General features: G+C 37.1%; 2 protein-coding genes and 1 long non-coding RNA gene across 12 annotated transcripts; 2 read left to right on the top strand and 1 right to left on the bottom strand.

The window, feature by feature from the left end:
- The first annotated feature begins 579 nt into the window (after positions 1–579).
- On the top strand, positions 580–5,445 carry LOC113309176. 8 transcript variants are annotated; one of them, XR_003340428.1, is made up of 4 exons: positions 580–3,526; positions 3,773–3,821; positions 4,150–4,800; positions 4,916–5,445. It is a non-coding gene; the product is annotated as an uncharacterized LOC113309176 (long non-coding RNA). The 8 variants fall into 8 exon arrangements; XR_003340427.1 differs by having other exon boundaries at positions 4,194–4,800; XR_003340426.1 differs by having other exon boundaries at positions 580–1,786; positions 1,915–3,821.
- Positions 5,446–7,341: 1,896 nt separating this feature from the next.
- LOC113309603 (pentatricopeptide repeat-containing protein At3g46790, chloroplastic-like) lies at positions 7,342–9,957 on the top strand. 2 transcript variants are annotated; one of them, XR_003340686.1, is made up of 2 exons: positions 7,342–9,546; positions 9,835–9,957. XR_003340686.1 is itself a non-coding variant. In XM_026558054.1 (1 exon), the coding sequence occupies exon 1, from the start codon at positions 7,477–7,479 to the stop codon at positions 9,445–9,447; it is 1,971 nt and encodes a 656-aa protein (XP_026413839.1). In that variant the 5' UTR covers positions 7,342–7,476; the 3' UTR covers positions 9,448–9,705. The 2 variants fall into 2 exon arrangements, 1 of the variants encoding a protein (XP_026413839.1); XM_026558054.1 differs by lacking the exon at positions 9,835–9,957 and having other exon boundaries at positions 7,342–9,705.
- On the bottom strand, positions 9,912–14,000 carry LOC113309604 (spindle pole body component 110-like). 2 transcript variants are annotated; one of them, XM_026558056.1, is made up of 16 exons: positions 13,847–14,000; positions 13,683–13,770; positions 13,559–13,599; positions 13,260–13,349; positions 13,107–13,160; positions 12,703–12,780; positions 12,518–12,586; positions 12,275–12,430; positions 12,071–12,197; positions 11,827–11,864; positions 11,648–11,737; positions 11,453–11,557; positions 11,039–11,203; positions 10,768–10,877; positions 10,560–10,663; positions 9,912–10,313 (listed from the first exon to the last, which is right to left on the bottom strand). In XM_026558056.1, the coding sequence occupies exons 1-15, from the start codon at positions 13,880–13,882 to the stop codon at positions 10,588–10,590; spliced, it is 1,323 nt and encodes a 440-aa protein (XP_026413841.1). In that variant the 5' UTR covers positions 13,883–14,000; the 3' UTR covers positions 9,912–10,313; positions 10,560–10,587. The 2 variants fall into 2 exon arrangements, with proteins under 2 accessions (XP_026413841.1, XP_026413840.1); XM_026558055.1 differs by lacking the exon at positions 9,912–10,313 and having other exon boundaries at positions 10,333–10,663.
- Positions 14,001–15,313: the final 1,313 nt, after the last annotated feature.

Genomic DNA, 15,313 nt, shown 5'->3' on the forward strand with positions numbered 1-15,313 from the left:
GGTGGGAGGCGGTGGTTGGCGGTGGTGGAGGTGGTGGCGCGGTGGTGGTTGGCGGCGGTGGAGGAGGTGGCGCGGTGGTGGTTGGCGGTGGAGGTGGTGATGGTGGTGGTCGGTAACGGTGGTGGCGGCGGTTGACAGTGGTTGTTTTTGGCGACGACGGTGATCAGTGGTGGCGGCACAGTGGTGGTTCTGCTGGTGGTGTTATTTTGTGGTGGTGATAATATAATAGAAATTAATGGTGGGGTTGATTTTTATTTTTGTTGGGGTGATTTAAAATTAAAGGTGGGGTTGTTTTTTATTTTTGTTGGGGTGATTTAAACTAGAAGGCTAGTATAGACAATTTATGTTAAATGGGGTTTTTTTAAACAATTTGTTTTGTTGGAGTTTTTGTATATGGATAGTGACACCTTTGGGGTTATAACTCGCGGCCCGTAATTCTAACTCCTTTAAAATCCTAAGTTCATAAGGCTCCACGTTGAACGGTGATCCTCACCCACTCACAGAAAAACAAGGCTTTCGCTCACAAAATAAAGTAATTTATTTATCGTTTTATCCTATTTTACCCTAAAAAAAAGACGGTCTTTCACTAAAACAAAACCTCTCTTCCATTGTTCGATCTAGCTCCGCCTATGTGATGGATTTGATTATTTTGATCAACTAGGGATTTTTATCTGTTTTCCCAAACCTAATAATTTCTGATTCAATTTTCTTTTTTAGGTTACTATGTATGTTTAAATCCGAATTAGGGTTTACCTTGAGCCTGATAATGCAAAAGGATTTTAAGGGTTTCTCATTTGATTTTAAGGTTTTTTTATTTTGATTCTCTCTTTATCCCGTTCTTATTGTTGATTTTTTTCCTTTAATAATTGTTTGCCCGGTTTATTTACAGATGTGATTTCGGCTGAAGCTGGAAATGGTTTATTTACATGATTGTTAAGTCTAACCCTTTTTTCTCTTCCTGCTTCTTCCCCATTCTCAACTATAGACAAACATAAAAACAGTATAATCGTGTTTTTTTTGTTATTATTGCTTGATTAATAGTTAGGTTTCGTATCTACTGATTTCTATTGTTGTTATTTCTGATTGCCAGCAACAGTAACCAATCTAATCTCAACTCCTATCCACAGTAGCTAACCCATAAAATCAAATTTATTGCTTCTGTTTAGGTTTCATTCACAGATTTTACAGGAAAAAATGGGAAGTAATTGGGGTTTTTGTTGTACCACAGCTGAGATTTTTAACGATACTATTACCATGCATTAATTATCTTTTATCACGATTGATTCGCATGAAGTGGTCAAGTCTATGTATTCTTCCTTACTTTTTGTTTTTTCAATTAGGAACGAACTTTGTTGCATTAAGCTATCTATCTACGGGGGTTATGGTGGTGAGTTTTTAGTTAAGGTTCAAAATGGTTTAAAATATGAGGCTGAACACCAGTTGATAATTCTGTGAATTATCATTAATTCATGTGCTTAAATGTCTTATTTTGATGCACTTCCACTATTCTAAGAAGAAATTGACCTAATGCATGAGTCAGCTGTGACAGAATTCGAATTTCGGTGGTTCAAATTTCTTACACGAGACAAATTCATATCAGCCTTCAGATTCTTTAGATATTGTTGATCTTTGGATATATTAAATTAGGGATGCGATAATGGATATCAAGGTTAACTTTTGTGGTCGAATGAGAGGCTGGGTAGGATACCAGTGCATTTAAAAGGTATTGACTGTTCTTTTCTGTCATATTTTGTAGCGGCAGAGGCCATATCTGGGTTAAACAGAGGTTTGTACTTCTTATTAGTCTGAACATTACTTTTCTTTTTCTGTTTGGTATGGTGTGAGCTTGGAGCAGGATCAATATGCGGTCTTTTTTTTTTTTTGACGACTGATTTTTTTTTATTGATTTTTCAGTTTTTGTGAGAATTTGTTGTGTTCAAATGATTAGCCTGGATGTCTCAGTGATGCGCGTGATTGTTTTTGTTTCGGATGATCATTTCAGCTCAGCAAATTTGGCTTAGCTTCAGAATGTTGGGGCTCACTGCTACGAAGAGTTTTGTTGAAGTTGATTTCTACGGGTATCCTCTATGATCAACTTAAACTAATTTTGAAGAAATTGTGTGGGAAAGATCGGTCTGAGCTTGCCAGAGAAATGGAGCAGCATCTTGATAGGAGCTAAAAATGAATGAGGTCAGTGTATTTAACAGGTATAGATGTTTTGCTTGATTTTGTTGTGGCAGTCGTTGTCTGAATTCGGTTTCGTTGAATTTTTTTTATAAAACATGTTGGTATGGGTTCTGTGTTTCCTAATTGTGAAAGGAGAATCTGCATGAAGCGAAGCAACTCTATAGTAACCATCAGATTCCTTATTTTTGATTTGAGGTTTGGCAATTAAAATTTCACCCTCAGTTGCATTATGGTTTCTGAATATCATGTGAACTTGCATTCTGGATCTGCATTTTCTATTTGTGATTTTTTGCATTTAATTGTTGGTTGCTTAAAAGAAGTTACTGTTGAAAAGTGAGAGCTTACATTTTATCCTCTTTTCTTTTTTGCAAGACAGATATTGAAGAACCTGTATATTATACATACCTTGATCTTTTCCTCACTGAAATGCAACTATATATATGTTCTTTCAATGGAACTTTCATTGCTTCTCCAACAATATAACTATAGTCACGTAAATATTTTTGAAAAAATCTTCACGACAATTGCTTTTCATGCTCATTTAATGGATTACTAATCTCTTATCTGATTTGATCTTTTATGTGAGAAGGGGAAAATAACTGAATAAGGCCGAGTAGATTATCTCTTGGTAATGTTTATTTTAACCTCTTCTCTGAGATAAAAAAAAAAAGTGTAGCTAACCGCAAGTTGATGGCCTGGACCGTACCATCGCAGTTAGTCAAATGGATAGGCTACCTGAATTAAATTTTATTTCTCTATTACCAACTCTTTTCTTATCCTAATCAGGTATGAATTCTATTTCTCCCTGATCTGCTTGCTTTTGATTTTCTTTTGTGTGTACGATTATATGCTGCCACTGATATTGTCATGAAATCAGAAGATTAGGAACACCTCAAATGTCTATGGTAAGCTGACACTAATCTTTTTTTGTTTTATCATCTCTTACTCCTATTGTAATCATGTGCATAATTTTATAACTATACGAAGAAGAAAATATTCTATTATAGAATAATTAGTTAATACTGGAACCGATGTTTAAAGCCCATTCAAGTTCAAGAGAGCTAGACGAAAACCCTTAGTTATGTGTTGTAGATAATAATTGAAATAACTCTGATCTTTGTCACTTGTTCAAGTTCCTAACACGCTAATCATACATAAGTGGTGTACTCCCTATATACCTTTTGTTTAGCAGTGGTTTTTAGTTAGCATGGTCTCTTTTTTAAAAGTCATTTGAGCATTAATTTGAAACGTTTTGTATATATGTGCTGCTCTTGCAGATTTGAATTCTATTTTAGGGCAATCTAAGGTGATAATACTAACCCATCGAGAGAAGAAGAAGGTGACAATACTAACCATTTGTTATCAATAAATAGTCGTTTTCAATTAAGTATACATTTATGGCCTGGGTTGCAGGAAGATGCTGGAGGAGTCATAAATGTCTATAGAATCCATATTGAATTGTTCTTTCCAAATTTAGGCTTTGGGTTCTTATGGAAGTACCTCTAATAATAAAAATATTGTTAATACTTTCAATTTTATTAACTTGCATAAGCGTATTTGTATACTTGATGGGCTGATTTTACAGTGTTTGGAGTAATGCTGCAAGTGGCTCAAAGACATGCAGACTCGGAAAGGTGGATAATAATTCATACCATTACTTTTGTGTTTTAGTTCGATGATACATCCATTTTATTTAATGGGTTTGTTTCCTTTTCTAAAATTGGCTCATGATACTGTCTTTTTTTATTTTATAAGTGAGAGTGAAAAAAAAACACTTGCAAATCCCATGTAGTTGATAAAATTGGATCAAGATAATTTGGGTTTCATTTTTTCAAGAAATTAGGTTGTTCTGTTTCAATTTAAAATATGACATACATTTTGGTTGTTGGTTAATTACAATAGTGTATGTGTTTTATACTGGATAAAGAAATCAACTAATCGAATGTTTTGAATTGCCTGTAGTTTCAAACAACTATGCCAAAGACTTATTTTATGATCCTATACAGGTGGAATTCTTGCTTGGTGAAAGGATTATTGTGAATGGTATGTAACTCTTAACTTCACCTCATTGAATTTTCTCCAATCCTATAAATATTTTTGTTTACTTTTCTAGCTTATTGTTAGTGTCCACTTGGACCAGCTGATAAAAAGAGTACGGTTAAATGTAAGATTATGAGTTCGAAGGGGACTGAGGGTCTGAGCTGGTGAGTTATATAATGCACTTGCATATCTGCTTGCTTCTGAATATAATCCAATAGAACTATTGACGTACAAATGAGTATACTTGAATTTTTTTTCACGGTATAGTTCAATTGGTAGCTTAGATGAAAAGGTTTACAGCTTTTGAGGACGATCATCTGCAAAAGCTAATCGCAGGATGAAGGGACTTGGCTGCTCGGTTTTCATCTATCTCCCCAAATTTTGAGATTGGATACTCTAAAGCATGAGAATAGATGGACTAGCTTATGGTGAAGTCTGGGTGTCATTTTGGCCATCGTTTTACAAATGACCGCTCACCTGATTGAAAATCAAGGACTTGAAAAGTGGGTTGGAGGGTTACTGGGTTATCTCTAAATTAGCTGTTCACTTTTTTGGCTTTGTCACTACTGAGCAGTAAGTAGCAGATCTCCCCTTCTTTAGTTGAAAATATAAAGTGCATCTTCAAGGTTACGTTTTAGCTTTTGAGGACGACCATCTGCAAAAGCTAATCGCATGTGCGATCTTGCAGGATGAAGGAACTTGGCTGCTCGGTCTTCATCTAGCTCCCCAAATTTTGACATTGGATACTCTAAAGCATGAGAAGAGATGGACTAGCTTATGGTGAAGTCTGGGTGTCAGTTTAACCATCGTTTTACAAATGACCGCTCACCTGATTGAAGACCAAGGACTTGAATATTGGGTTGGAGGGTTACTGGATTATCTCTAAATTAGCTGTTCACTTTTTTTTGGCTTTGTCACTACTGTAGTTGAAAATATCAAGTGCATCTTTAAGGTTAATGGTAGAAGTTTTGACTTTTATATTGTTAACGTGACAGTTGGGTGTCAGTTTAGAAAGGACTGGACATGATGCTTACATTTTGAAGGGATTAAATTGTTGCCATCTTTATGTAACTTGATGTAAGAGAATGACTCAAATTCATGGAGTTGGTGAATCCCAAGTCTTGCAGTGTACCGTCTTGAAGTGCTAACTACTTTCATCTTCTACACTAATATACTATATTTAAATAAAAATAACAGGTGTAAAATTTGTATTCGGCATTCTGTCCATCCTTGCGCCTCACCTGTTGTGTTGCATGGATTCTTTGCGACACTTTGGAATACTGTTTAACCAATTTCACAATATTTAGTGATTTTTTAATTTAATTTTGCCTTCGGTAAGTGGTTTTCAAATTTTCCGCTTCGATGGTATTTCGGGACTGGCATTCATGTTTGCACATATGTAAAACGTACACTTCTCTATGTCATCTTACTTAGGTATATTATACATGTTGTGCAATTCTTTTCGACGTTGTAGTAGTGAATATATGGTAGTAATATGAAGTAGGAATAAGGATGGATGTAGAGCCCAAACAACATGTTACGCTATTGTGCTGAGAGCATTCTATCTCTATTGGCCTTCCGGGTCGACTAATGAATTCTATCTCTATTGGCCTTCCGGGTCGACTAATAAGGATGGATGTACCATATTTTCGAAATGTATCTCGACAGGGCGGGGTGAAGGTGTGCAACACCAAATCAAAAATGCATCAGGACGGGGCGAGGCGAAGCCGAGCAACGCCTAATCAAAAATGTAACGCCTAATAAAAAATTTAGCCAGGACATAAAATATCGGTGGTGCTATTCACAGCACAAAAACACCACACCACTCACAGCTCAAGACATCTAAACCCTACATCTCTAAAATGGTGAACCTTTTTATCCAGCGATGGGTCCTGACTGTAAGTCATGAACCAATATTCTTGCAACACCGAGCATTCGAGCTGTGAATAGAGCTGTAAGTGGAGCTGTGAATGGCATTTCCGATAAAATATGGTTAGAAAAAATGCCCGGTGCGTAGCACGGGCTTAAAATCTAGTTAGTTTTATAATTGATCGGCTGATATCGAATGAGCCTGCCGTACTAGTTTTCCATGTTTTGAAAATGAAGAGAATTTGGGTACGCATCTCTAGTGTACCAGCCCTAAAAAGACGATGAATGATTATGGGTTTAGTTACTTTAGTACCAGTAATCCAATGACCATCTATACTAATACCATTAATAAGTTTAAATTGTGTTGTTTTACCAAATAACTGCCAAGATATCAACAAGTTTGATGATTCATACGTACAACATGTTAAAAACCTAGAAGTGATGGGATTCATTAATGAAACCGCAAACGGATGGTGCGGCCAACATCATGAGAAAATTTATACTCCCTCCGTTCCTTTTTAATAGTCTGGTTTCTATAAATAAGTGTTTCAAAAAAATAGGTTGGTTTCCTAATTGGGAAAGTCAAATGTTACTTTAATTTTTTAGGACCACTTTTCTCTTAACTTCTTTTGATGATAAGTGTCATGTGGATCATTTCACTTTACTTCTTTTACTGACAAGTGTCATGGGGACCATTTCACTTCATTTCTTTTATTGACAAGTGTCATGAGGACTACTTTCAATGATTAGTTCTCTTAATTTCCTTAAATTTCTCTAAAAACAAAACCAACCTATTAAAAACAGACAGATGGAGTAATTAAGAACCTATTAAAGGAGAAATTTGTGATTAATTGCAGTTATATTAGAAAAATGGAGATCTAAACGCTAGTTTAATGGAAGAGATTCTTGATTAGTTTCTTTCAGCAGCCCTACAAATATATCTTGAGATGTTTTTTGTACTTGATTTTGATTGTTGATTTAGATGATGGATGATATAAACGTTGGTGGTGGTGGAAACCAGAAATTTTCGTTTACAGATAGAGATAGAACATTTATATAAAAATCGGTAACACCAAGAAGGTAGTCTGGTCCGAACTAAAACAATAAATTGACTCGGTCCAAATAGGCGAGTCGATTAATTTTTGCTCTCCGTCTAGTAAAAGTCTTCTAATTTTGATCTAGTATTTAAATTAGCAATTCCAATAATCATGAAAATACGCGTGTCGATAGCGGGGAAGACGAAATACCACAATTATCAATAATCCAGAGCCTCTCGCTCGCTATACACCGTATAAATTCGCTCGCTCATTCACCCACTCTCCATATCCTACTAAAGTCATTTCAGTGTTGCAAACATCTGTGGAAAGAAAATAAAATCCCATGTGGGCGTTTCAGACCCCAGTACCGTCATTACTCCAACCTCATTTCCCACAGAAACACTCGTTCAAAACCTCTGCTTCTTTCAACCAACTTTCCATCACAAATTCTCTTGAAACCAAATCCAAATCAATTTCTAATAACAGTAGCAACCACTTAATTCAATCTCTGTGTAGAAAAGGAAATCTTGAAAAAGCTCTTCAAGTTCTTCCCAATGAATCAAATCCTACTCAACTTACTTATGAACTCTTAATTCTCTCCTGTATCACTCAAAATTCTTACGAACATGGTTTGTTGGTACATAATCATCTAATTAACAATGGGTTTGATCAAGATTGTTACCTTGCCACTAAACTTATTAACATGTACTCAGAATTCAACTCTATGGATAATGCTCGTTATGTGTTTGATAAACTTCCTAAGAGAACGATTTTTGTTTGGAACGCGTTTATTAGGGCGTTGGCGTTATCTGGTTATGGTGAAGAAGCTTTAGAGATTTATACTCAGATGAATGATAGTGGAATTCCTTCTGATCGTTTTACTTATCCTTATATACTTAAGGCTTGCCTTAGTCCATTGAATTCGAATTCGCTACTTAGGCAAGGAAAAGAAATTCATGGTCATATTTTAAGACACGGGTTTGAATCATATATTCATGTTAGTACTACTTTAGTTGACATGTATGCCAAGTACGGTTGCGTTTCAAATGCACTTAATGTGTTTGATTTCATGGTCGAAAGAAACGTTGTTTCTTGGAGTGCGATGATTGCTTGTTATGCTAAAAATGGAAGGCCCTTTGAAGCACTGAAGTTATTTCAAGAAATGATGGCTGGGTATCCTGATTGTGTTCCAAATTCAGTTACCATGGTTAGTGTTATTCAAGCCTGTGCATCTTTAACTGCTCTAGGACAAGGGAAGCTGATGCACGGTTTTGTTCTTAGAAGGGGTCTTGATTCGATTTTACCGGTGATCAACAGTCTAGTAACAATGTATGCAAAGTGTGGCTGTTTAAAGATTGGCCGTCGGGTTTTTGATAGGATGGATAAGCGGGATGTTGTTTCTTGGAATTCCATGATATCTGCTTATGGAATTCATGGTTTTGGTGAGGAAGCAATTGGGGTTTTCATTGATATGATTGACAGTGGAGTTTCACCAAACAAAATTTCATTTGTAAGTGTATTAGGAGCTTGCTGTCATGTCGGGCTTGTAGATGAAGGAAAGAAACTGTTTCATTCTATGCGTCAATACAAGATTTTTCCTAGTGCAGAACATTACGCTTGTATGGTTGATCTACTAGGCCGTGCTGGTCGGTTAGAAGAAGCAGCAAAAGTGGTGGAAGATATGCGGATTGAACCAGGGCCAACTGTTTGGGGTTCCCTTCTTGGTGCATGCAGAATCCACTGTAACACTGAGCTTGCTGAGACAGCTTGCCATCGTCTTTTCGAGCTTGAGCCCATGAATGCGGGGAATTATGTGCTTTTGGCGGGTATCTACGCAGAAGCTATGATGTGGGAGGAGGTGAATAGGGTGCGCAAGCTTCTCGAAGCTAGGGGATTAGAGAAACTTCCTGGCTGCAGCTGGATTGAAGTGAAGAAGAAGATGTACTCATTTACATCCGTTGATGAGTTTAACCCACAAATAGAACAGCTCCATGCCTTTTTAGCTCAGTTGTCTATGGAGATGAAAGAAACAGGATATGTTCCTGATACGAAGGTCGTCCTATATGATCTTGAAGAGTTTGAGAAAGAACAAATCTTATTAGGTCACAGCGAAAAACTCGCACTGGCTTTTGGACTCATCAATTGCAGCAAAGGTGAAACAATTAGGATCTCCAAGAACCTTAGACTGTGTGAAGACTGCCATTCTGTTACGAAATTCATTTCCAAGTTCGCAAATAGAGAGATTCTTGTTAGAGACGTGAACAGATTTCACCATTTCAGAGATGGGGTATGCTCTTGTGGTGACTACTGGTGAGGTTGGTCATTGGATCTGGGAGAGACATGTGTGAAGGTGTACAGTTATTAATGCTTCACAGAGAGCTCGAAATGAAATGAACTGAAGAAACGTAACACTGTACGTATAACCTTTCGACTCAGTTTTTTCAGTTACTTTTGAACAGAGAAAAAATTATAACTCGGTTACATGGAACTGATGTACCAGCTGGTAAAATTTCCATACACCAGCACCACCATTAATTTTTGCATATTTAAAGGCTAAATCCATTCCAGTCTGCAACGACTCTACTTTTGGTCGTATTTTGTTGTTATAGTCCGCTAAAGTGAATTCAAAGGTACATGGGCTAAATTGTTTGCACTATCTTTTGGTGGTACCGCCGTACTGGTACTCTTCCAACTTGAACAGTACTGAAGGCCTCCTGTGAGTTTCAAAATCAATGAGGATATTCTCACGAAGCAAACAAACACCATCTCTACAACAGATAGGAAAACAAAAATTATGTAAATCTAGAAAGTAGACGAAAGAAGCAACGTCTTTCAAGTTCCTTCTGATGCAGTTGTGGTTGCTTCTTGCGAAGACAAACTTAAAATTCAGCTGGTGATAGGTGTTTTATTGTATATATTTACTACTTCTTGATAGGCTAGCAAGAATAAATGGAGGAGGCTGTGAAGGCAAGCTAAACAGCTCCAAGCAATAAATGAGGATCCAAGTTGTTATCCTTTTTCAGGAGTTGTAATCTTAATGAAATCCTATGAATTCCATCCTGCAAGATATTCGATCCTTTATACCTTTATAAACTTCGGAAATGCTGTACCTTTTTTTTCCCTTTTTCTACAGTCGTTTTCTCACGAAATCACAACCATGGTTCACAGTGACGTTATAGCCTGCAAGGAAAAAACTACATGAAGCACATCCAACGTAACCTATCAATAATGCATTGTTCAACAACCACACCAGTTTGTATAACTTTATCCCCCAACTAACTTCCCAATTTCTGTGAGAATAACATATGAGTCGGGGTTAACCCAAATTGTCAATCTGAGAAAAAAAAATGGATTTTAACTAAGTTACAGTTTACATAGAACACGAAAAAAATTCACAGCTAATAGTAATTGTGTGGTAGTTCTAACTTTTTTTCTTTTTCTTGTAAAGGTCGATTTACTGGACTGATACAGAACCGTCTTGCTTCATCTTGATGAGACTGCTCTCGATGTTACGAAGTACAGGCTTGTAGCTGAAAAGTTTAAGGGAGAAAGAGAAGTCAAAAGATAGTCCAATAAATTGATGTTTTTTAAACAAAACTTAATAGATGTAGCTAAGGGGAGAAGATTCATTTACAGGCGAGAAAGACTGTTATATGCTTGAACTGATTGCTGAAGCTGAGCTGAAAGCTTCATGACTTCTGCAGATAGTTCCTCTGCTCTGCTCTGTTCATTTGAAAGTTGGGCCTAGACAGAAAGAGCAATTAGATTCAGCAAACGCTACACATACTTCAGGCATAAGGTGAATCTGTTTGGTTAACAGTTCAGGACTATCCTCCACAGTGAAGCACATAAAACATAAATATAGAGTAAAGGACACAACTCCTTATATTCGATTGAAGGCGGACCTTGAGAAGCAAAGTTTCAGCTGTCTGTGCCTCCCCACTAGATTTTGCACCGCCATAACTAGATGCTGTTGAGGCTTCATTTGAAATCAGTTTATTGGCCTGTTCTGCTCTCAACTGTCCGAGCAGTGCACGAAGATCCTCATTCTGTTTGAGGCAGTCATTCACCTACAAGTTTCACATGTTAGGAAAAATAAAATTAAAAATAGTAGAGAACTGGCCCATAATAAGATATAATAGCACATTTAAGATCCAATCCCACAGACTTTCCCTCCAAAATCTATAAAAGAACAGTGACGATGGTTCAGGTGGTGCAATCTTAATAGAGATGATGAGAAATGAAGCCTAGAATTTAAACTGCTACGGCGGATGTAAAAAAGAAAACAAAACATACTAAACCTAATGTACGTCACCTACCTTGTTTTCCCACTGCCCCACAACTCCCATTGCGTCTTCGTAAGAGGTTGAGAGATTAGGGTTTTCCTCAAAAAGTCTCTCTATCTCCGAAGATTGTGAGTCAATCTGACACCAAAATACATGACCGTAAGACAGAAATCCCCATCTAATTAACTTTTTGAGTTAACCCAGGATGCCAAGGTGCAGAGATGGTACCTCCAATAATAGCTTTTGGCGGCTATTTTCAAGTTTCTCAACCACCACTGCCATATCATGCAGTTGTCTTTCTAGTTTCTCCTTTTCTTGCTGCAATGGCAAACAAGAAAGAGTATATGACCGCAAAGATAGTGCCATTAAGCAATCATCACAACATTGTTCAGGATATCACTCCTTACCAGCGAGAACGCCTTGCTAGCAGCTTCATCTGAGGCTTCTGCATCACAATAAAAACAAAATTACTATTTCATAATCAGCATTTCACAGAGACTTTGCTAACAGGCATTCCAGAATATCAGGGAGAAAAAGAATTATTAAATATTAAGTAGCAAATATCAGGTTCAGAACACAAATAGAGATCAAAGGTAGCACCAAATAAACAATGAGAGTCAAGGTTCTCATCCTGCAAATAATAATCGGCACCTGATGCATTTCTGGTTAAAGCTTCTAGTTTCTCATCCAACACTTGCTTTTCAGCCATAAGTGTAGAGCTCTGCGCTTGAACCTCTGCTAGTCTTTGCTGTTCTTGTTGCCTCAGTAGTGACTCTTGCTACAGTTTGGTCAACTATCAGATAATTACTACAAATGTTCTGAAATCTATCATATAAGTTCATTTGAACTACGAACCTGCAACTCAGATTTCAAATTAGCTATATCTGTTTCCAGCGCTTGTATATGATCTGGTGAGCTACCCATAGGAGAGATGATACCAGTTGGATTCATCATAGCCTGCTGCTGTAGAGAATTTAATTCTGCTCTCAGCGCCTCTGCCTGTTCCTCAGTCTAGTGGGGTGATACCCGTTAGAATGATCACACGAATAGCAATCTAGTTTTTAATTGCTTAACAAATCATAGTAATAAATTGTTTACTCTGTATTGTTCCTCTTCTGCCTCTTTTAGACGTTTCTTGGCCAACCGTAACTGGGTTGAGAGATCCTCCTACACTAAAGCAATAGAATTCAAAGATAGAGCAAAATGCAAGCAACTAAGTGAATCACGCAAAATAATTATTAGGAAATCCAAAATTAAAGAAAAAGCTTTGTCATAGTGTGTACCCTTGCATCAATTGCAGCATCTTTCTCCATTGCAACATCCCTGAGGGCTTTCCTAAGTGATGGCACGGTGCTCTGTTCCTGCGATGTCAATGCCAACAAAACATAAATTAGAGGAATAAGAGAGAGAGACATATAGGTATGCACTGGGCATTTACATTAAAGACAAACAATTGGTTTCCTTACTGGGAAGATCATCACCAGTTTGGACCGTTTAGAACACATGACATGATGGAGCCCATAAAAACTGATGCTCAACTTTTACCAAGTGACCAAAATTTTCTAGTGTTGTAGACATTTTTCAATTCACAACATAATCAACATATTGATAGAATGATATGACAGCCGGTGTTATAGATTTTCTATTGAAACTAAGCAACATATATCCTGGCAAAGCTAGAACTCACCAAATCATTTAAACGCCTCTGCATTGCGTCATTCTCCTCTTCCTTTACGCGAAGCTGAAGGAAGAAAAGTTTATTAGACCAAATACATATTATATAAGGTAATCCTTAATAAGAATTTAAAAAAAAAAAAAAAAAATTTGACTCCAATAAAACCTTTGAAGCTAAGCTCTTATTTTCTTCACCCGAGGCAGCATTCTTCCTCTCAAGGTCTTTAATTTGTGATACTAGACCATGAATATCAACCTGCGGTGAAAATCATGCTCAGCAAACCCCAATTGTACCCCCTTCCTAAACAAATTTCCATCAAATTACGATTCTTTGCCAATAAGTTTTTCAAACTGACATCAGAAATGGTACAAAATCTTAAACAAATTTCCATCAAATTACGATTGTTTCCCAATAACTTTTCCAAACTGACATCAGATGATGATACAAATTACAAATAACTGTACCTCAGACAGTCGAATTTCGCTTTCTGATCTCACCAACCCACCTATAATTCACCAGAACAAAACAACTAATTAGAATCAAGAAATGATTAATTAGGGAGATAGAAAAAGAGGGGGTTTCACATACCATAAGGAACGGAGGTGGGTAGATCTGATCCAACAGAAGGAGCTTTGCTTAATCTTTCTGCCGCTCTTTTTTGACGAATTTCTTCCAACTGTGAGAATAACTTACCCCAATTAAACAAAAATGGAACCCTAAAAAGAAGAGGAAAGAAATAACAGTGTATGTACCGTTCTTCGGCCTAGAGATGCATGATGAGACTCCATGTTCAAACACCAGAAGAAGCAATTGCGTCGAGCGGAGAGAGAGAAGAATAGAGAGCGACCGATAAGACAGAAACCGGTCGCTCAAATGACTCGTCCAAATCACACGCAAACCCTCTGATATCTGACCCGAGGTGGATCCTCCCCTTGCTATTTACGGTGACATTTGGGCTTATTTATTTTTGGTAAAACTTACGGTCCTATGAAAAAAATGAGCCCATTATGAAAATACTGGTGAAGCGAGGTTTATGAAAGAACCCTGATTTTGGGCATACCAAAATCTTTCTAGGCATACAAAACAATAGTCCCATTTTGGGTGACCTTATAAAGGGTACCCTATGGGTAGTTCAATTACCTATATACCCTTAATACAAAAATCTAAAATCAGTTTTCTAAAAAATCAAAATCAGTTTCCCTTACCATCTCTTCTTCCTCCTCCTCCTCTAGCCGAACTCTTCCCCCTCCTGCGAAAAAAAATAATTCATCATCGTGATTAATTGTCGATTCGTAAAAATTTGATCGTCGATTAAACTCAACCACATAATGACTCGTACAAAGAAAAGCAGGGACTAGGCAAACCAAATCGTCTTCTAATCCATCAATTGAAGAAGAATAACCAATTGAAGATGGAGGTGTAGAAACTGAAAATCAACCACCAATTGAACCAGAAATTGAACCAGCTGCATCTCCAACTCCGGAAATGAGGATAAGAAAGCAAGTTTTACAAACCCAATCTCCTATTTGCTGTTTTTCATCGATTAAATGACGGTTACAGTATCGGGTTCGGCTCAAAATTGAGTTGCGTTTTTAGCCGAACTGTTCTTCACAAAAGCTTCCTGTAAGTGTATATGAACAGTTCGGCATGAAATTTCATGAAATTTCAAGCCGAACCTAGTCACAGATAGAGATGCATAGGGGTTCGGCGTATTCGATAATCATAATATGTGCCGAACCTAGCACATTAACGAGATTCGGCTATTACGATATTCTCAATATGTGACGAACCAATAACAATATTTTAACCCAAAAAATAACAAATTGATGTTCGGCTCGTACGATTTTCGAAATATAAGCCGAACCGGTAATTATTTTTTTTCCGAGCTATTCAGGATGTTGTTCGGCTTATTATGAAACTTTCATATAAGTCGAACTAGTGTCTAGCAAACAGTTCGGCACATGCAGTAAACAGATTCAGTAAGCCGAACCGTTCATCAATTGGTAGATTCGGCTCATAGATGTGAGCCGAACCTCAATCTGTTTCGCCGAACCTCAACCTGTTTCGCCGAACCATGATTCAAAAAACCTAACTTTTGATAATTGAGAGCTATAGAAGTGAGATTAAGTATAGGATATAAGTGTACCTGTGTATTAGAAGCATTGGGTTCCTCATCAATGTCTTCATCATCAGGATTTGGCTCATAAAAATCATCATCT

Source organism: Papaver somniferum, chromosome 9 (genome assembly GCF_003573695.1).
Source record: "Papaver somniferum cultivar HN1 chromosome 9, ASM357369v1, whole genome shotgun sequence".
Lineage (NCBI taxonomy): Eukaryota > Viridiplantae > Streptophyta > Magnoliopsida > Ranunculales > Papaveraceae > Papaver > Papaver somniferum.